General features: G+C 36.7%; 2 protein-coding genes and 1 long non-coding RNA gene across 7 annotated transcripts; 1 reads left to right on the top strand and 2 right to left on the bottom strand.

Moving 5' to 3' along the window:
* The first annotated feature begins 803 nt into the window (after positions 1 to 803).
* Hdc (histidine decarboxylase) lies at positions 804 to 14,899 on the top strand. Of its 3 annotated transcripts, XM_017610635.1 has the most exons (11): positions 804 to 1,295; positions 4,921 to 5,499; positions 5,605 to 5,714; positions 8,859 to 8,912; positions 8,973 to 9,148; positions 9,210 to 9,478; positions 9,545 to 9,799; positions 11,152 to 11,297; positions 11,397 to 11,448; positions 11,560 to 11,721; positions 12,076 to 14,899. In XM_017610635.1, exons 1-11 carry the CDS (start codon positions 1,268 to 1,270, stop codon positions 13,161 to 13,163), a joined length of 2,919 nt encoding a protein of 972 aa, XP_017466124.1. In that variant the 5' UTR covers positions 804 to 1,267; the 3' UTR covers positions 13,164 to 14,899. The 3 variants fall into 3 exon arrangements, with proteins under 3 accessions (XP_017466124.1, XP_017466207.1, XP_017466064.1); XM_017610718.1 differs by lacking the exon at positions 8,859 to 8,912; XM_017610575.1 differs by having other exon boundaries at positions 4,921 to 5,714.
* On the bottom strand, positions 5,639 to 11,613 carry LOC108360990 (uncharacterized). 2 transcript variants are annotated; one of them, XR_001847213.1, is made up of 4 exons: positions 11,522 to 11,613; positions 11,371 to 11,445; positions 11,135 to 11,295; positions 5,639 to 5,726 (listed from the first exon to the last, which is right to left on the bottom strand). It is a non-coding gene; the product is annotated as an uncharacterized LOC108360990 (long non-coding RNA). The 2 variants fall into 2 exon arrangements; XR_001847224.1 differs by lacking the exon at positions 5,639 to 5,726 and having other exon boundaries at positions 11,221 to 11,308.
* A 58-nt stretch (positions 14,900 to 14,957) lies between the features above and the next one.
* Positions 14,958 to 18,741, bottom strand: LOC108360106 (uncharacterized). 2 transcript variants are annotated; one of them, XM_017612309.1, is made up of 6 exons: positions 18,534 to 18,741; positions 18,300 to 18,444; positions 18,107 to 18,232; positions 17,885 to 18,034; positions 15,234 to 15,444; positions 14,958 to 15,181 (listed from the first exon to the last, which is right to left on the bottom strand). In XM_017612309.1, the coding sequence occupies exons 1-6, from the start codon at positions 18,665 to 18,667 to the stop codon at positions 15,114 to 15,116; spliced, it is 834 nt and encodes a 277-aa protein (XP_017467798.1). In that variant the 5' UTR covers positions 18,668 to 18,741; the 3' UTR covers positions 14,958 to 15,113. The 2 variants fall into 2 exon arrangements, with proteins under 2 accessions (XP_017467798.1, XP_017467845.1); XM_017612356.1 differs by having other exon boundaries at positions 15,257 to 15,444.
* Positions 18,742 to 21,992: the final 3,251 nt, after the last annotated feature.

The following is a 21,992-nucleotide window of genomic DNA, read 5'->3' as shown; positions in this document are numbered from 1 at the left end:
ATTTTATATGGAAGAAAAAGTGCAACACCCTCCACGAAAAAATTCTAAAAAATCNGGTTAAGTACTAGATGGAGATACTTGAGGTCAGTAAACTATGAAACAAAAAAATTGTCTCAAGAACGTCGATATAACAGTAATAATATTTGGCGCTTACACTTTTGCTAGGAATTTGTCTGAGCTTCTCCCCCAATTTGTGGTGTGAGTATTGATAATGCTACACAAATGGAGGGACCTACAGAAGTACGTTTCTAATTTAGATGTTTCTCGGACCAGGGAACGAACCCACTCAGCCACAGCAGCAGCGATACATATGTCATACTGTAAATGCCATGTTCGGCGAAAAAAAAAGAAATCGCAATTGCCTTGCAAAATACTTTAGACTCGGGGGTGTACGGGGAAGTTTTAGATAATTCTGTTGTATTCTAATACAAATACATATTTATTTTCCATACTTTTTAGCAGCAAATTTAAAGAAATGATTTCTCTATTTTCTTTTCACAGTACCCACATGCATCGTGGTGCATCTATGCGAACCCAAATGTCAACTAATTGTCAGACTATAATACCCAATTTTAACGCCTACAAGAACACCCTTTCTGCCAGCTAGCCCATTTCGTATAAACGTTGCAGTTGCCTGCTTTTGAGAAAATATTTTCACTGCTGCTATTTGGTAAGAAAAAAAATCGCTATTTCCTTTTTCACGCGTTTCCCACAACAAAATGAAGAAGCCTTATAAAACATTAACAAAATATACATGTGTATGAGAGCTAAAGCCCCCCATGTGCGTGGGCGTTTGTATGAGTTGTGCGCGAAATTTAATTTCCACATAACGAATTTAGTGCTGTGTCCAAAAGAAAGAAAGTGTTGAGTTGCAGCAGGTAAAAAGGCCAAACGTAAGGCAAAGCGCATTTCGTTCATCGAACGGCGATATCTATTAGTTTTTCACTCATTCGAATTTTTATTTGTTTAGATGAAGTTGCATTAGAAATCACAAATCATCATTTTCGAAATTTGCCAAACAAAAATTACTAAAATTGTGATTTGTGATTTCTAATGGAAAATTTCATTGTTCAACTGAAATCGATTCAGTTTTTCTTTTCAAACATTTTCACGCTTGCTTAGTGAGTTTAAAATCGGACCACTGCAAATTCAAAAAACTCAGCGAACTCAGCGCAGTAAATTTTTAAAGTTGAAGCTGAAGCTAAAGCGAAGTACTAGCGGGATTGAATAAACGTCGGAGTACACAGAGAAGAGGCTGCAGTAAAGCATGGATGTCAACGAATATCGGCGGCGGGGTGAGTAGCTAAACGAACGTTACGTATTATATTTTATATTTGCAACGCCATAAAAGGCTTTGTGTATGTGCATTTGTGAAATTTTGTGACCGTCGACTTTTGGCTAGAAGCAAGACGTCCTTCTTCTTTTCCAACGCAACTGCCTTTGCTAAGTCCACTCTGTGGGTGTTCACACATAAAAATTGAAATTGGAATTGGATTTACTATTTTACTCTGTTGCAATCACATTCAAAGCAGCAAAAAATTGTGTGGACATTTCCATTATCTGCATATAAATTTCAACTTACTTAATTTAATTTGCCAATCCTTTGAAAAAAAAACAAATAAAAATAACAATAACACAGGGATTGTGAGAAAGCCAGTAGAATGAAAAAACGTGCATGCATGGTTGTGCGTATATGGCTATGAGTATATGCAGTGGCGGATCTAGGATTTTTCTAAGGGGGGTTTTGAATTTTTTTTAAATCTTTTATCACCTATTTGATTTAAAGATAATGTTATTGTTCTGTGTGGGCAACAGGGAATCGCTCTTCGAGGACACATCGAGTGGGATGAGGTGAAGAGGTGGTTGGTGTCGTGCGCGGAGTCTCTATACGCCGGGCACTCATTGGGTACATTGGGGTCGAGTCTGGGCAGGTAGCTATTGAGGAGGCTACAGTATCAATACCGTAATTGGGCCAGGGGAACGCGGGTCTCTCTTGGCAAATGAAGCTCCATGTCTGACACAGGAGGTGATTGGGTTCCAATCACGGCATTGATAGGCCGACAGTCGTGGTAGGTGGTGATCGACTCCCTGTGAATGCCGTTGATCGCTCGTCGGCACGTCGTCGCGTCGAGTAGTTGGTCGATGTAAGTCTGAATGCCAAAGATCGTGGTGCACATTAAAATTGTCTACTACCATTCGGTTTTCACCTCTGAGTAGCGCACCTATGTCAGGGTGGTATCCTGCCGGGCAGCAAGTGACAGCGGATATATAGATATACAGCTATGCCCTGACATTCTAGAGTGGTGTCCCTCGGGTCTATGTCTTCTTCGATTAGACGATACTGCACTGTGTTGTATAGGAAACAACAGCCTTTGGTCGCGTAAAACCTGAGTCATACTGGTACGTAGAACCGGCTGTAGCGAGAATATTCATAACTCATCTTCGTAGTCGGTTTATCAAACACAAATCAGTTTTTGAAAATCTTCGACCCGAAAACCCATCCGTAAATCCGCCACTGAGTATGTGTAAGTAGCAATGTGTCAGCTTTGTGTCTCATGCATTATAAAACCATTTAGACTTTCGCATTCCAACGCCTACGATTCGTTTCACTCGCCTATTTATAATCAGATTCTCTAATTTTCTTCTGACATTTCGTGGGTCCTCCATGTCTTTCCACTTTTATCTATCTATCTATCCGCTATTACCATAGTCAGTTTTGCACTTTGCCTTGTTAGTTAGTTTACTTAGATGTATGTATGTTTGTATGTATATGGACATACATACATACTTATTTCTGCAAAAGTTATTCATTTACATTTTGCTTCCTACTCGTAATCTACAACCTTTATTTTGACATATGTACATACATATTTATGTACATATTTACGTAGATACATAGTAAGTTAGCATGTAGAATGCACATATGTATATACATACATACATACAAACAAAATGTTGTGAATCATTGCGATTTTTGAACGAAATGCAAATATGTAACTTTTTTAAATTTGTTGACTAATGAAATAAAATTTTTGCAGTGAAAGTTTTGGTTTTTTGCTGACTGTTTTACTGCAAATATAAGTTCGTGTTGGAGAAATATTTAAAAGGGTTGCGTTGTGACGAAATGCGAATGTCGTTTAAAGCAACTCATGCTATTTAGAATAATGCGTGCTTCACTGCGCTTTAAAAGTATTTTTGTGTTCTTTGACAACCGCATTATAATATTTCCTTTATTTTATCAATTAAATTAATTAAATTTTTTCAAACAGGTAGCAACCCTCCTAAAAAATTTGTTCGACAGTAAACTTTCCTAAGCCTCTTAAGTTTGATACCCATATTGCAATATTTTATTTATCTTATCAAGTAAATTAAATTAAAATTTTCAAATATGTGGCAACCTCCACAAAAATGTTTTCAGCTGTAAGACTTCTTAGTTTTCGAGTGATGCGCGTACAAACGTACGGGCAGACAAAAATTCTAAAAATGGCTGATTTGGCTTCTAACTATTGCTCTAATAATTCAAAATCGGCTGCGTTGCAGAGGTCGGCAAACGATTTTCAAGTTTTACGACTTTTTGTAGTGTTTTCGTTTACAATAGTTTAATAATTTTTCCGCATATTTTTGAAATCGATAGTATTTTTTACCGATTTTGTTTACCCAAGGTATCTCTTAATAAGAGTCCAATACTTCTCGATTGGCAATCAGGTGGATTAGCCTCGATACCAGCCCATAGTTCTCCTTGATTAGTGACTTCTTGCTAAATCACGTTAAAACAAAGCAGAACCTTGGTGATTGCGAATAAATGGCAATATATGCGATTAAAAGCATTTTTCTATATGAGTTGAGTTATCTGTGCCTTGCGTCGCAAATTTTGACCATAAACAGCTTGGCAAATTTACCAATCTTTTGAGTTGAAAATTTCTTATTGATGTTGCCTTTTTTTATGCAGTGTAAACCGCTTGACCGGGTATTTGAGAGAAATTGGCTTTACAGTAACTTTTGTCATCCATTACTAAGCAATCGAATTTTGTGAAAAACTCCTCATGAAGTTTTCGGGTACACTTTTTTGTAGCTGATCAATCGGGTTCTTTATAGACCTTGTGGCATTTTAATTCAAAGTTTTCTTTTATCCGTTGCACGATCTATTTGGAGGTTCCAAACATTTTCACCATGTTTTTTTCATACATTTTTAGCTTGACCTCTTGCGCCAATTTATAGTTAGCGGGAGCTTTTTTCTTCCCGAATCTGTCTTCCGTTGAGTACATAATAATTTTTTATTGTCCGAAATAACGCGCTTTGCAGTATTAACCGTCACGTTTACCTCTTTTGCTAACTTTACCGTACCGTACAAATTTATTTTCCAAGTACGTGGAAAGAAGCAAACTCGGACCGGATGAACTAATACAAATTCTTAAATAAATTCTTATTTTGACAGCTTTTTAGGATAAATATATTTTTCTTATTAAGGCGGATTCATCGTTGCAGTTTAGAACTTTTATTCCATGTGGTTATTGTTGCGTTTTTCTCTCTGGGAGAGCAGCTAAGAAAAGTTCTGAACGCTTTTTAGTTGTGAACTCAAATTTAACTTTAGTACAGAACTACTTCCTTGCGTCAGACAAAACCTTGCCCTTTCTTGGTTACAGAATGGCATCACACAATACCCCCAGTCCCACAAATCAGTTGCAAATTCCAATTTTCGATTCTTATTTTACAGTACTGTAGATAAGCTATAAATTGGCTTTAAGTGAAAATTATTTTATTTTTTTGAATTTTAAATGGAAAATTACAGGAAATAAAAAATCATTTTCCATTTAAATTGCTGATGAAACCGGATGTAAGAGTTTCACAATATTCTTATCCAATACAAATTATTTCACTTACCTCACCATATTTGTATCCTCTTCTTCTCACCTAACCTAGGCAAAGAGATGGTAGACTATATCGCCGACTATTTGGAAAACATTCGTGATCGTCGCGTATTTCCTGATGTCAAGCCGGGTTATATGAAGAGTCTGCTGCCGGAATTCGCGCCAATTGAGGGTGAAAATTGGGATGCCATATTTGCTGATGTGGAGCGGGTCATTATGCCGGGCATCACACATTGGCAAAGTCCATATATGCATGCCTACTTTCCAGCGCTCAATTCGTTTCCTTCACTGCTGGGCGATATGTTGGCAGATGCCATCAATTGCTTGGGTTTTACATGGGCCAGTTCACCCGCCTGTACAGAACTCGAAGTGATTGTCATGAATTGGCTAGGCAAAATGATTGGATTGCCTGATGATTTCTTGCATTTGCACAATAAAAGTCCAGGCGGCGGTGTCATACAGACGACTGCGAGTGAATCTACGCTGGTGTGTCTGTTAGCGGGGCGTACACGTGCCATACAACGCTTCCACGAACGACATCCCGGCTTTCAAGATGCGGAAATCAATGCGCGACTTGTTGCCTATTGCTCCGATCAGGCACACTCGAGCGTCGAGAAGGCAGCGCTTATAGGTGGGTGGAGTATATTTTTAGATTTTTTTTTAATCAGCTTACGCGCTGACCGTATTTACTGTTTGTCTGTGTATGTACTTATGTATGTTTTTTTTCCTTTTACAGGACTGGTGCGTATGCGTTTCATTGAGGCCGATGACAGTTTGGCTATGCGTGGTAAAGCGTTGCGCGAGGCCATCGAGGATGACATTAAGCAAGGGCTTGTGCCGTTTTGGGTAAATCTGTAACTAAAAAGACAACAAATTATTTATATCCTATTAGTTTTAGATAACAAAAAGAGCTTATCAATTAAATAGGTCGTGTTACTTTTCAACTTGTACTAAAAGTTGGCACTGTCCCATATCCTCTATTCTATGGTCAATTAAAAGTGACGCGTCTGTTCTTAACTGATTGCTACCCTTTGTGTTTGGTCCCGCTGGGGCCAATTACTATAAGCATCTACGCGGAGAAGATAGATTTCACCGTTAAGTAACGGCATGCGGCACATGTCAACAGCCATACAAATAGCTTTATATTTTGTTACAATCAAAGCAAAGAGGATTAAATCCTGCAAATGTTACCGCAAAAGTAATCACATTTCTGTGTGCACAAGGCAAACCTAGAAATGAGCGTTGGTGAAAGGGATGTGAAAGAGTAATAAACAATAAGAAAATTAGCAAATGACACACTTATATGAAAAATTGCGCATATTACTTGAAAGTGAAAATGTAGGAAAACAAAAAAATATACGATTTTAGCTTACGGCAGAACTTTAAAGGTTTTGCAGGAATCGTTGGAATTTAAAACTGACAGCCAATCTCACGAAAGCAATTTAAGTGAAAAAGTAAAGTAAGGAAATTGACAGAAAATAAAAAAATCATTTTCAATTTAAATTGCTGGTGAAACCGGCTGTGAAAGTAGTATATTTATTTCGACAACTAAATCCGAGCGAAGGTTGATATTTATCGTTTCGGCGAAAAAAATTCGCCTATTTACCTTTTTTTAACTTAAAATATATTAAGTTTGCAGCAGCTGCAAAAGTTTGTGAAAATACAGAGTAAATTCAATAAGACCACCGAATTTATTTTCTACATAAAACCCAACAAAATTTATATAAATGATTTTTTTTTTTATCGTCACGTTTTTTAGACTATGAAATACAGCATCCGTTAAACGCCGACCACGACTCCTCTGGCAACACAGGGTGCGCGTATTAAATTTTTCCAGAACATTTTGGCATAGTGCTTATGTTTTTGTTCTTCAGCTCTGGAAACGTTTCGGCCATATTGGCATAGACCACATTTTTCACGAGGCCGTAGGTAGAAGTCCAATAGTCCGAATCGCAAGATCTCGGCGGCTATTGGACCTTGATGTTTTTTTTAGATAATGCGCCCTGGGAACTTCGTTTGCAATAGGGCCATTGTTTCATGCGCTGTGTGGCAAGTGACACCGCCCTGTTGAAACCTCATATTGTCCAAGTCCATATCTAATTAAAGCCACGATAACGACTACCGCTCAGAGTTACCGGCTTAATTTTCGAATAAATACGGTCCAATGGCTCTACCAAGGCTAAAATCACACCAACACAAAAGACAACTCGTTCTGAGTGCATAGGCTTTTCTTAAATGACATGCGAGTTTTCAGTATTCCAAAAACGGCCAGTTTTGCTTGTTAACGTATCCGTTTAGGTGAAAATGTATTATGAATTACCATTTTTGTAAAACGTTTGGATAACTTTTACGCGCTGTTCAACTGAGTATCGCTCCATGACTAAGTTTGCCAAAGCCTGTAGTATCAATTGTCTGCAATGAATGTTTACGAAAAATAATTGATATCAAATTTCTGCGTCACCTTTGAATAATCCTGTAAAAGAGTTTGTGCACCGATCAAACACTTTCGTGTACATAAAATAGGAGATTGATGAAATGCACTGCATATCTGCACTGACGACGGACCATGTTTTCATCACCCAATAGATCTCTTACTGAAAGCAAAAACTAAAAACCCACGATATTTGTATATGGACTCGAACTCGAAAAGCTTTTCGCAAACACAAAGCGCAAATTAATGAAGATTTTAAAGCTAATTTAGTTCAAACCACTTTGACGCTATGAATTAGGCCAAAGCTCTTATTTCCACCTGTAAGATCTCTGCAAAGTCTTAAAAGACTAGATTGCCACCTTTAGTCTCATGGCTTGTATGCCAATTAGGTAAGAGTGTTTGTAAATAAGGACATTTATTTTCCGTTTAACCCTCTGCAACTGACGTGACTAAAACTTCGCTATTTTAAACTGAAAATTCTATCAATATTTTTAATTCTTATTACTGAAATAGTGGTATAAATAAACCATATGACGAAAAATAGGCATTTTTAATATGTGTATGTCACACTACCACATCAGTCGCAGAGAGTTAAACCTAAAAGCAACGATGTGCCTTTCCAGCTACATATAGGACGGCCGGATAGTCTTGCACGTTGCATAGTATAAAGGCATGTTTCAGCATTCCTTTCCTATTACACCGGTGTGACCTCTAACAATAAAGCACTTTTTAAAGTAGACCATTGGTAAAGCTTCCAAGTACTTTCATGCCGGAAGAATGGGGGTGGCTGCAATTTTCCTTGCCAATTCGTCATCTTTGTAATTGCCCTCAATATCCTCCGTAATGCAAATATCGCTCCCCTGAGACGACAGAAATAAATAACTCTTTGCTCATCGATCCTTGTTTACTTTTGTATTTATTTTACAACTCATTCTAATGTCAAAAATTTAATCAAATCGAAGATAGACTATACTAGTGGATCCTCCGAATAATTTTGTATGCTGTAAGTCACAAATTGTAAGAAAATACTCGCAGCAAATGGCTGAATGAACCTAACCAATATGGCTATAAATCTAACCAGATTTCTAGAGTGACTAAATGTAGAGACCTTGTGGCGTCTACAATCAAAAATATAAGTAAGGTTATTAGAGCTTGCAGCGAAAAAGTAATGAGTCTTTGGGATGCCTCAGAAAATGAAAACGAAAAACAAGTCTGTGTCCGTTCGTTATTAGGTGCTTCCCACCCACGCAGTTAGCTGTCGAAAATAACCATCTCCGGCAGTATAGAGAAAAACTTATCAGAAGTCTCGAAATTCACCATATTAATTTGCCTGAATAAAGAAGGGAATTGATATACATATTTCATGTAATAAGATAAGACTGCAATCGCAGACGACTTCAGGACTCGTTCGCTTTGTTTACTATATACATAAGTAGTACAGCATAAGAAAATCAAGGATTACCAAAATCTGTAGAAGATACCGACGATACAGTCCATATTGCATTTGTACATCATAATTTTACGGTTCATAGAACTTTCTAAAACATATATTCTTACAGGTTTGCGCCACCTTGGGAACTACAGGTTCATGTTCTTTTGACAATTTAGAAGAGGTGACACAAATTTAAATTTTAAGTCCTTTATTCATAAATTATGCACTCTTTCCTTCACAGATCGGTATAGTGTGTCGTGATTTCAACATCTGGCTGCATGTGGATTCCGCCTATGCTGGCAGCGCTTTCATTTGTCCTGAATTTCGTACTTGGCTAAGAGGCATCGAGCGTGCAGATTCAATCGCTTTCAATCCATCCAAGTGGTTGATGGTACATTTTGATGCGACAGCATTGTGGTGAGTGGCTTTTGAGAGATCAATGAGGGCTCTAAGGTAAAGGTTCTTCATTTTTACCAAGGATTAAGGACAGCACCGCCGTACATCGCACTTTTAATGTGGAGCCGCTCTATTTGCAGCACGAAAATTCGGGTGTCTCCATTGATTATATGCACTGGCAGATACCGCTGAGTAGACGCTTTCGCGCCTTGAAAGTTTTCTTCGTTTTGCGCTCGTTCGGCATCAAAGGCTTACAAAAGCATATACGTGAAGGTGTGCGATTGGCGCAGAAATTTGAAGCGTTGGTGCTGGCCGATCACCGTTTTGAGATACCAGCAAAACGTCACTTGGGTAATTAGTGACTTAAAAACTCAATTCTAGATAAATCATAATTATTGCTTAATTATAATCTTCAAGGCATGGTGGTGTTTCGCATCAAGGGTGAAAATGAAATCACCGAACGTCTTTTGAAGCGCTTAAATCATCGCGGTAATCTTCACTGTATACCGTCATCGTTAAAGGGCAAATATGTTATACGTTTTACGGTAACATCTACTAACACAACTGTCGATGACATAGTAAAGGATTGGAATGAGATAAGACGTGTAGCATCTATGATACTTGATGAGATGAATATTACAATATCGAATAGAAATAAGGTTTACTTGAAAGGTAAGCTAGGAAGATGTAACTTATATGTATATGTACATTAGGTTGCGTCACTCTCCATACAAAAAAAAAAAAAAACATCGCTACCTAGTGTTTTTCCAACCAAGTTATATAATCGATTATATTTTGACACTTTCATTTTAGAAAAATAATATGATTTACGTAAGCTCGACCGATATGAAAATACCTCCAAAAATCGAGTTTTGTTAGAAAATTTTAGTTCTAATTTTCTTTTTTCAAGTCAAGCTTAAAATTTTTGCGTACAAATGTTTAAACATTTTATCAATGGAATCAAGCTAATGAGATTTTTGGAGGTATTTTCAAATCGATCCAGCTAACGTAAATCTTAATATTTTTCGAAATATTTCGGCGCAAGTCCTAAAATATATATAATAAATTTTATAATTCCGCTGGAAAAGCGCTGGCAAGGCACCCTAATGTACGAACATGTCTGGCTATTCATAGAGATTTTACTTATCGCCACCCAAGGGTGAAAAGGTGTCAAGTCCATTTTTTTTTAATTGTTCAGGAGATACGAAAAATCAATGTAGTTTGGTATTACCTGCCATTCTGCATCAAAAACTAAATTTCGGTTGCTTGTTGCTTGTGGTGTAGAAGCGAGCTACATCAGATACATAGCCATTTGCTTTCGAGCAGAGGTCATCAATGCCATTGTCGGACGCCTATATCCCGGCAATCGTTCGCATATGAGATCAAGAAACTACCTGTTGTCTGCGGGGGGCTTCGAAAAGAAAACAGAAGTGAGGAGGTGCGACGCCCTTTTTAATTCTTCTGTGTTTCGATGTTTGATCTCAAAAGGTGTCTGACCATGGCCGACCATTCGGACAATTCTCTGTCCACATTTTGAGTGCCTGTGAGAGAGAGTGGGCCACGATACAGCGTGGACTGCCAAGTCTAACGCTCTTATACCGATTCTCTCACAGTGACGGTTACGGTTAAGGCCACGAGCTATCTCAGAAAATGCCCTATCTCAGAAAACTTTTCCAGAACGCCCAAATTCAGAATTTGATTGAAGAACACCCTGTCTCAGCTGAAAATGTATTGAAAATGTGCTGAGATAGGGCGTTTGTGAACCGAATTTTGAGTTAGGGCGTCCTTGAAAAGTGTTCTAAGAAAGGGCATTTTCCAACTGGCTGATGAGATAGATCGATCTTCCATTCAGGTGTCGCAATAAAAATGAAACAAAAACAGCTAAAACTTTTAATTGTCGCGCCCCTATTTATTTTCCCGCTACGGCACATATTAAATCCATTCTGACCAGTGTACTATATACTTATTTATGTATATTATATTGTTAGCTGTTGACTACATACATACCCATTTTGATTCCATAGATGCTAAAGAGAAAAATGAAGCTTTCGGCTCTAGTCTACTACTATCAAATTCACCACTCTCGCCGAAAATCGTCAACGGTTCATTTGCAGCCATATTCGATGCAGATGAATTTTTGGCCAAAACTTATGCCGGTGTGCGAATTGCTGTAAGTAATCACTATAAGTAATTATTTTTGATCACATTTGCTCTTGTTGTTGCTAATATGTTTGACAATTTACCTTATATTATTAATGATTTTTCACAGCATCAGGAATCACCATCGATGCGGCGACGTGTACGCGGTATTTTAATGTCTGGTAAGAAAGAAATACATACATTGTAAAAAAAAAATAATAAAAATATGTGAAAGTACACGTTAACTTGCCTGACTTATTGACTATTAATTCTTTTTCGACGTTCCCGCATAGGCAAACAATTCTCATTGGACTCTCATATGGATGTGGTTGTGCAGAGCTCTTTCGATTCCGGTACCAATAATTCCAGTACCGAAGCAAATGGCACGGCATCACCAGTTAAGAAAATTAAAAATCCAAATCCTATATGTGAGGATAGTGAAGAGTCCACGGAAGGTATGCAGTCCAGGTAGAGTAGTCCCAACCGCCTTGCAAATGCTAAATGAAGTAGAGTATTCATATTTGTTCTTGCTATTGTTGTTTTAATGAAGCTTCACCTGCAGTGGAAAGTAGAGAAGAGCTCGATTACTAATTGACTAGTTACATATTTTCCAAGTTAAAATCGGTGCAGTTGCGCATAGAGTTATGGTTTGTCTAAAAACTTGCACTTTTTAAAATGTATTTGTTGTACTTTTTTCTTCTTTTTTTTACATTCAATAAGACGGACCATATCCACTAAGTATTTGCGCATTGCACTGATTTTACGTTTACATTACTCACTTAATCTTTTGTTCCACCTTGCACGCATAGATTATCCAACGGCTAGACGCAGCGCAACGCCGCCCGCCTACTCCACGACGAAGATCGCAGCTGAATATCTAAGTCAACATTCCATCACCTCTCCCAGCACACCGCTACCATCGCCACGACACAAAACTACCGCCACGCAAACATCACAAAACCCCTATAAACCGTTGCACGCTACTGTGGATGCAGTTTCCGATGAGATAGCCGACGATTTGTCCTCTGACCGTAGTGCATTGGAAAAATCAAATGCACAGTTAGTTGCTGCGACTTGCAAACTATTCCTCGCCAACACACAACCAACACTCGCGCCAACCTCATCAACTGCGCCAGCTTCGCTGCGTACCACACCATCGCCGCCACCGCCACCGCCAGCATCTGCCGCAGCGCAACCAAATGTGGATAACAACAATTCCACACAACAATTGCAATCCCAAGCGCGTATGTTCATACGCGCGAATACCATGCAGGAAGTCTATCATGGCAAGCGCTACCTGGAGGCGGGTCTAGCTGTGGCACCCTACAACAATTACTTTGCTAACACTATAATAAATGCGGGAACACCAAGCGGTGGCGCCACACCGACCACACCTAGCAGCGCTGATACACCTGACGCTGAGTCGCAATGGACCGCGCTATTTCACAGTTTCGATACTGCACCTGCGGTTTCGGTGCGCAGCGCTAGCGCTATACCAGCGCGTCTTACAAATATGGAGAGCGCTTCAATGCGTTCCACTTCGACGCTACCCAGCATCGATGAAAGCGCATCCGAATGTATGTCCATATCAACCGCGTCAACGCAAGCTGAGACGTGTAGTATGCCAGCACAGCTGTTGTCCAAACGACAAAACGTACCACGATTCTATAGCGCGCCCACTGGTCGAGCGACCGCGATGGCAACGACGACGACGCCGGCGATGCTAGTGGGGTCGGCCGCAGCTACGTTGGCTTCATTTGCCGCGAATGCTGCAACGCTCTCTGAAGACGAAACGGATGCGGATGCGTGGCAGGTGGCGTGTTGTGGCAGCTCGGAAGAATACTCCATCACATCATCGGGTGTACAGTCGCGTTCCTCGTCGTTAGATCTAGGCTGATTTTGGTTGGACGCTTGCTCGGAAGTGAGTGAAGAGAGGGAGTGATAGATAAGAAGTTGATTTAAATTAGGATTGTTAAATATAGCGCATAGTTATAGTGTATACATACATTCTATTATTGTATTTGGTAAAGTTTGCTGTTGACTTTGGACGGAACTTAAGGAAAGATGTATGTAAACATTAGGCAAAAATGGAATGGAATTTTAAGAAAATATATAAAAAATGCTATTTCTTTAATGAAATTTAAAGAATTGTGAATATTTATGTATGTGATCGTATTATTTTTTTGGTATGAATCGAAAATTTGGGACTTGCAAAAAAATAATCTCAATATTTTCGATTCGTACAATTTAGTCCTATCTGGATTTTTATTTTTATAGCTCAATATTCTTTTAACTTTATTTCAATTTTAGTTTACGTAAATGGTATTTAATTCTACTTATTTTAATTAATTTTATTTAGTCTAGTTAAATTTTTCATTTTAATTAATTTAATTTTTTTTATTTTATAAAAATCTATAAGAAGATATTCGTATTTAAAAGGTTACATACATTTGTATTGGAAGGGTGGAAAATCTTCTGCTGTGCTAGCAATAAATAATTTGGAAAATCTACATTAATCGTAGCAAAAAAACGCAAAAAAAAAATACTTCAATGTTAAACTAATTCAATTTCTGTTTATGTCTATACAAATAAATATTACGCTGAAAACGTATAATTCTTGAATAAAGAGTATATCTAAATATATAACTTTGAAAAATATTTCAATCCAATTCCGGTAAAGGACTCGATGGCATTAACACTTAACGAAGAATATCTTATAACAAGTGTTAATGCTAAATATATACTTAAATAATCACTATATTATACTCTATATACATACATACATATTTATTAATTGTTGTATGAAAATACATACTAAAATATTCAGCAATATTCCCCATATATTATACACATATGTAATCTATATAAAATATATCTTATCCCCCTAAAAGTGAATAACATTTATGAATATTACTGGCATATAAAATTTTTTTTTTCTAGAAATCTAATGCAACGAACATCTTTGCGAAATGAACACTGATTATTAGTTAAGAATCTTATGAATCTAAATACATAATAAACATATATACATAGTTGTAAGCAACAAAAACATGTTCACTACTGCATACAAATAAAAATATTCATAAATCCATAAGTAAAGTTATAAAAACATATAATTATAAATAGTCTGCATGCTGCATAGATATGTATGTATCCACGTTTACCAAAGAACTAAACTACATACATGTACAAATATGTAAAAAAAATGCTAAAAAAAACTAGAAAAAAGCAAAAACAAACAAAAAAACAATGCCATTTTAGGCGTATAAAATCGTATAAAAGATTTTTTAGCTGTAAAAAAATAGTTTGAGTAAATACACAGCAGAAAGATATTAAAAAAAAAAAATGAAAGCGACTTGTTAAATAGTAAAAATTTCAAAACCAAAATGTTACATGATTTAAAAATTTCAAAATGAACAAGCCACACTTTTCTGAATGTACTAATATTATAATCAAAGTCCAAATACATATTTTCAAAAAACTGAAATTGTGCTTTTAAATGTAATTGTGTATATGCTCTACCAAAACGCCAAAAAGAATGTAATTTGAAAATTTCATGAAATAAAAGAAGAATCTCTATACAAATACTTAGTATGTCTAAATTTGAAAATAAATGTAAAACTAAATCAAAAATAAATGTTCTGGTGTTATCTAACACTGTTTGATTGAAAATACTTTAATACTCATTATTATATACTTATGTATATTTATACACCGACTATATACATATACAGCAAACATATAGCAAGTACAAATTACATTACAATTTATATAGCAAAACAGCGACGATTTACATATGCGCATAGTTTTCAAAAAAAAAAAAACTAGCGCAGCCATTATTCGCTTGCTAATACTGGATAAGTCTCTCCGCCGCCGTAGTCAGCCGATCGCTCAGATTCGGTTTCATTTCCACAGCTGCTTTGAAGAAATTATAATTTTTATTAAATGCTAGATGAATGTGGTTTACATACATATATGCAAAATACGTACCATGAATCGCCTCTCAGACTTAGTCCCGTGCCACCTGCTAAAGCACATATTTTGGCGATCAAGTAGAAAGACATGATCAGCAAGAGCACCATATCGTGGTAGATAATGAGTGCGGCCAGCAAATAATCATTGATCCGCATTTCAGCATATCGATAGCCATTTATAGTTTGTGCGTGGTACATGAGGAACTGAAATGATATAAAGGCAAGGATATGGCAGTATACGATTAAGGTATTATAGCACCACTCTAGCGGTCGGAAAGAATGCCTAAATTTTATCTATAGTGTTTTACGGGAGTATGAAACAAGAAACCGGAAGTCTGTTTAGCGAATTTATTAAGTAGGAATAAGGTATGAAAGGTTTACGCAGACGATTTAACGATGAGCTGTATGTCGTTATTACAAGCCGGGGATCCCATGATTTAGATATTCATTACTTTTCAACAACTTAAATAGAAAAAAGTGCTTCCATATTGTTTGAGAAGTTCTCTTACCTAAATGGGTTTGAAACCTACTTTTTTATTTAAAGTGGCGTTTTTATTTTTCCTCTCTGACGCCAGGATTTATTTAAAGGACTTTGTAATTTCAAAGATATGAATTATTTCAAAAATTATTTTAAAAAATTCAATGCAATGTAGAATAAAAATATGGGTACCAAATGAAAGAGGAGAGTTCTTTAGAATTAAAAAAAAATTATTTTCTGAATTCACAAGGACGAATAGGTCATTTTTTAAGCTGATAAAGTTAGAAGCATGATAAAAGCATAGTAAGGTAAAACCGTTCTCTCAATGCGTCGGCCATGATTTTTTTTGAAGTTTGCCAACATTTTAAAATCCTATAAAATTGAGAAAAAAGGAATTGTTTAAAGTTGTTATTTGAGATTGAAAATGAGAATGTGTGTGTGAGTTTGTGTGTAAAATTTTAAAATTAAATTGCTTGCAAACGTCAAGAATTTGAAAAATTCTTCTCGGCGGTTCTACCTTCCTATTTTTTTATCATGGTTAGAAGGATGAAACTCGAGCATGTTATCGAGTTTATATAAGTCCTTAATATATAATTTTTTCAAAAACAAATATTGCGAAATTTCAAGGATAAAATTTTAAAAGGAAATATTTAATACTTAACATTCCTAGTGGGCACATATCTCGAACGATATAAGACTTGGAACAAAAAATCAAAAAGTAGGTAATTTGCACTTTCTAAAAAAAATCGAATTTTTACAAAAAGAAATCCGCCTTAAATTATATCTCGAAATAATATATGTATGTATGACAATTTTTGTGAAGCTTCTATTAAAATTTCAAAACGATCTGTGCTATAGTCTGGATTTGAAAACAATGGTTTCGGAAAAAATCGCATTTACGAGCACTGAAATCATTACCCAGGTGGTGCGGCAAATAAATATATCTAAACTACAAAATAAATCGAACGCCGAAACCGAAGCATAACCCAAATGTTCAAAGCTGCCACCGAACCCGACCTATTTGAGTTGGCTACATATTAAAATTGTTTTCAGGTTATAGAATCATTAAGGATGGGAAAGCCATAGGTACTTAATTGAAACTTTTCTGGAGCAATTATAATATAGAAAGGCTTTTAAGTAGTTCCACATGAGCATCCTCACTCCCTCACTCTCAACTTGTATAGTTTGGCTGCGTTAATAGAAATCAGCGGATCCACTTAGTCAAATAAAAACTATGCCATCGACGTCAATGATGTATTTCCTATAGATTTATCTTGAGGGCGTTAGTGCAAACAGCCACAGATTCCTCTACCGTTGGCTAAATTTATGCAATAATTCCATGAACGTTAGGCTCATTAATGGCTGTCCACGGGATGCTTTCTTTCTCACTACATTGGTAAAATAGTTCGACAAAGAAATTCACAAATTAGAAGAAATTGGCGACAGACAAACAAACGATTGGAGTGACCAATAAAAAGTTGTGGTGCTCTTGAACTGGGAGTATTTGGTGCTCACTGCGTAGATGAGTCTCAGAGCATAGCATAAGGCATCCCAAGGCAAGCTATCAAAGTAAACACAACAATTCTCGGGATATTTACGGTCAGTATTGTAGTACCATGTAGTATGCATTATTACGATTTGTCCTCCTTCGCCAGCGTTGTGATCATTCTGAGTTCCAACACCTCCAAATACAATCTAAAACTATGCGGTTATCATGTGCCACGATTAATTTTAAAACTTGGGTATTTCAATGACTTTTCCAATCACTAGTTTTAAAGATATTTTCGAGATAGTGAAGACCAATATTGGCCCCTATTGAAAAAAGTGCATATTGAGTCTGCTTTCATAAGCAAAAGGTAATGCAGTGGAACTTATAGATTAATCAACAATATAGGCCTGATTTAGGAGACGTTAGCAGTGCTTGTTCAAAACGTTCAAGTCAGTCTACAAAAAGGGTTACATTTTTGCTATACGATGCAAAGAAATCATAATTTTTTCTTCAAATGTTTTAATCCAGTCAAACTAACTTTTGATATCTCAAACCCTTCAAAAAAATTATAATTTTAAAGGATTTTCATGATAATGAAATAAATGCTTCAATAACCTCTAAAAGTAGTTAATATATATACAGCGTAATTAAGAATATCTTCCTGCCCAAATACTCACCATTAGTACCGTTATTATAATGAATAACGAATATAAGTAAAAGGCTATCTTAACGCCCGACAATAGTTGCAGCATCACCAAGAATACTGATGTAATAAAAAATATAACCGCAGCCACAAACATTATCACCACATCCAAGGTAAAATCGTGCTGAAAATATTTAAAAAAAACCAAGCATTAGAACTAGCAGAAAATTGAAATTTAGAGACTGCGTCAGCTTACATTAATGAATACTCCAATTAATATAAAAACCAGGGCCAAAACTAGTACCACTATTACAGTAACGGCGAAAAGCAAAAGTTCCGGTTCAACTATGGCGCGTGAAAGACCCCATGTCATCATGATAACCTACAATATATAGATTTTTTTCCATTATAGACAATCATAATGTGTTTTTTTTCATATTCGCGCTTACTATTATAATGGCGATAATCCAATTTAATGGCGCTGAAAAGCGTAGATTCTCGAAGAATACAAAAGCTGTAACCATTAACATGCTGATAAGCAGCGCTATTATAGAAATAAAGTAAAAATCAATAATGAAGTCCCGCAGTCCATCACTGTTGGGGGGAGGAGAAAGCAAGAAAAAAAACAAGAAGAATTTTAATTAAAAAACCATAATCACAACAGCCAAATAGTGTCTACTTACACGGCGATCATTATGATCCATTGAATTACTGATATAGCGAAGAAGATGAAGGCCAATGTATAGACAATGCGAGCGAATCTTGAACGGTCCTGCCGATATTGGAATAAACGTGATCTGATGGGATCATCCGCCATTGTGCCACTTGGCGCTCAAAACTCACTTGAAAATTTTGTAATCTCTGGTCTGAAGTTTCCAGAAGTTATGTGTTTTTTTTTTACAAACTTAAGATTTATTTTATAAACTATTTTTTTTCTTTTTTTATTGTATACAAAACAAACTGATAATTTTTCAAAACAATTATGAAGTTTATTGTTCCACAGAAAAAGTGAAATGAGCAAAATTTAGAGCAGGTATTCACAATGGGAAATATACAAACTTGATGGTTTACCTCGACTATATAAATTAATTTCGTACAAATAATATAATAGTAAATGCATTACGGAAAATAATCTAAACTAGGGTTTTCATGTTATGTGCGCGTTGTTTTTACAAGCTTGTATTTAGTTTCACCTGTCCCGGTGTTTAAAAACATATCTTGCAATAAATTTTTACACAACTTCCCCATGAGCCAGAGGCCTGAAACTTCAAACTTAGCTCAAACCACGATGACAATGCAATATGAAGCATCCCGAGCACAAATACCAAAAAAAAATATTTCTCCAACCTTGGAGAAATTCCAACTCATCTCTAACCGAAAGATACGTAAAAAGTGATAGAGAAACGAATTTTTAATTATCAAGTGAAAAACTAATGGCCTTATTCATAAAAAATAAAGTAGGTTTAAAGAGCTTTATAAATTGGCGTTTGCATACATTTTTCAATTTATAAACCTTTCATAAAGCTACTTTATTTTTTATGAATAAGGCCATAAAACTATATAAAAAGGAAAATTACCAACAAAAAGTAAATAATCTTAAAAGAAAATAAATCGCGAAGTGAATCAAGTGGCAGAATTACTATAGAACTGTATACTGTGAAGTGAATTATTGTAATACGGTATTGATTAACTACATAAAACAAACGGAGAAATAAAATAAAAAATTATTTAAATTCATCTATGTACATATGTCATTTCAATCAAAAAGTTATAAGTTATTTTACTATTTCAATTTCAGTATTTCAATGATAGGTATGTTTGAGACCAATTGTAAAATCAAATTGGAGTTCAAGTTGAGAACTAGCATTTTCTCAACTTGAGAAATGGTCCTATTTTCATACAAAGAAAAATACACTTTTTGTTCAGAACGCTCCACTTAAGGTACTATTGAGAAACAATGTTTGAGATTTGAGAAATACCATAGCTCTCCACTTGCCCTCAAGTTGGGCTCAAACTTAAATGTTTGTTGGGATGAATTAATTCACAAGATAGCAGAATTTTTTGAAAACCCCGTATTTATGGTCTGATGAAAATAAACACATCCACAAAAATGGTATCCGGTAGGTGCCGCGGGGCTCGATATATGTTGAAAAACTACGTCTATGGTCGATTTAGTTCATATTTAGAATAAGTATATATTACCTGTGTACATTAAGAAGAAAGTTTCAAAATAAAGTGTGCCGATAGGTGGCGCAGGTACATAAAAGGAGATTGGATGTCCGGTTATAGTTTCAGAACTATGGCTCTTAAGACTGGCCCTACACGTCTTCTGTTGTCGCCTGGGCCAACAGCTCCTGTCAGGATATTACCGTTGGGACTACCCTGCAAAAGTCATCTCATGAATGTCAAAGGTCAGGTTCAGCGATGCGCACACCATGCGCTGAGCCAGGCGGGCATTAATCGAGACTCATCAATCAATAATAGCTTGGTCATCTCCTCACCCCTGGATGCCGTCATTAAAGGCGAACGAAGATCTCGAGTTGCCTTGCGCGACTTACTCTTCAGAAAGAAGTTCTACGCAAAAATACTGTGGATTACGCTCAGTGGAAAATCCCCTCATAAGTTACGGCGAAAATTAGTGAATATACTACGATATTGCTGAAATATGATACAAGGACATGTCATTCAAGATAATAGCAAATTTTTTCCTTTACTAGCAGACACTATTCACCAAACCATAAAAAACTGTTTACAACTCTGTAGGTCCCTGACTTTACGTAACAAGAAGGGATCGCAAAAAAAGTTTGTGATTACTCTCGGAGGTCTAAAAGTTATAGAAACCCCCGATTATTTGGCGTTCTTGGAGGGTGACTATGGAGGAAATTATGACGCCCAAAACCTCCTCTCGAAGTAAGCTTTCAAACTAAGGAGGTGACTACAAACTTTCTTCTTTTGTATGGCAAGCTCAGCCAAATATCCAACAATGCATGTACGACCATCTGTTGCTTTTATTTTTAAAACAAAATAACCGAAAATGGATTTTCTTTTCAAACTCTAAAGACAATCTTATCTATATTTATTATATATACCTTTATATTATTGCATCACTCACCAGGGCATATTTGAATAAAATGCAAAACAGATGAACTTAAAGATACAATGTTGTTGGACTTAAAAACTTAAGATTAACTAACCTAACCGTACCAAAACCGGACTAAGTTGTCAAGTCAAACGGGACTTCAATGAGCGCACCCACCACAAACTAACCTAAAGTATATGGAAAATATTGACTCAGATGTAAATTCGGAAGCTAAACAAAAGCAAGTAATGCCGTTTAATGACATAGGTTGGGGTAGGTAGGTAGGTTAAGCTTGTTGCCTCAAACAGGAGCACACTTTGCCCAAAAGTATTGATTCGACGAACCAAATTACTCAGACGGCATATATCGATTCCCAAGAGTTGATTAGTACTGGGTAAGACGTGCGATCTTAGGTGCTAAGACCGCAATCTTGGAAATGTGGAGATTATTCCATCTCTCCGTCGTACAAGCTGCCAGAAAGAATCTCGAGAGATTTTCAGTCTCACCGCATGAAGTCGAATCGATATAGTTGAGATTTGGCGCGCTGTGGCTCACAGCGAGATCCATGGACCGACTCTTGTCCACCCTCAGTAGCAAATTTGCTGGTTTTCCCCCAGCATTCGCTTAGTTGACGCGCTACCCAACCGCCCAAGATTGGTGTACATATAGCATACAAGAGTACTCCCACTCCTTTTTTTCGGTGCGACTGTCTTGAGGGTGGCTTTCCTGGCACCAATATAAGTAACTAGTAAATACTCAGCAGCGACCGAAAGAGGGATCAGGCATATCCCAAGATTCTGATTGCCGCTTGACTATCAGAGTGGATATTTACCTCCCGCCATCAAAGCATCCACCTATACCTGGTGAACGGTACAGTGATCTGGAAGTCGAAATTTTAGTTTGAAGGAGAGCCCCAAAATACCCCACCTCCGTCAAGCTTCTATCCATCCGTGTAAAAACTCATCGGCGCCACTTTTCACCCATTGCCTCCGATTATTTCATCCCTAGACGAGAGGTTAGTGGAGAAAGAGCTAGCCAGGCAGTTATCCGTGTGGTCAGGAAT

Source organism: Rhagoletis zephyria, unplaced genomic scaffold (genome assembly GCF_001687245.7).
Source record: "Rhagoletis zephyria isolate East Lansing unplaced genomic scaffold, Rhagoletis_zephyria_1.1 Rzeph_scaffold_00001, whole genome shotgun sequence".
Taxonomy (NCBI): Eukaryota; Metazoa; Arthropoda; class Insecta; order Diptera; family Tephritidae; genus Rhagoletis; species Rhagoletis zephyria.
The sequence above is the reverse complement of the archived record's forward strand: the minus strand, read 5'-3'. Positions and strand labels throughout refer to the sequence as shown.

Excerpts from the sequence above, each read along its gene's own strand:
- LOC108360106 (XM_017612309.1), bottom strand. The coding sequence starts at position 18,667 with ATGGCGGATGATCCCATCAGATCACGTTTATTCCAATATCGGCAGGAC. Across the intron at positions 18,445-18,533 it reads TGGATCATAATGATCGCCGT|TGATGGACTGCGGGACTTCA; the intron begins GTAAGTAGACAC and ends TCCCCCCAACAG. Across the intron at positions 15,445-17,884 it reads TTATAATAACGGTACTAATG|TTCCTCATGTACCACGCACA; the intron begins GTGAGTATTTGG and ends ATATCATTTCAG.
- Hdc (XM_017610575.1), top strand. The coding sequence starts at position 1,268 with ATGGATGTCAACGAATATCGGCGGCGGG. Across the intron at positions 9,149-9,209 it reads TTTGATGCGACAGCATTGTG|GATTAAGGACAGCACCGCCG; the intron begins GTGAGTGGCTTT and ends ATTTTTACCAAG. Across the intron at positions 9,800-11,151 it reads AAATAAGGTTTACTTGAAAG|ATGCTAAAGAGAAAAATGAA; the intron begins GTAAGCTAGGAA and ends TTGATTCCATAG.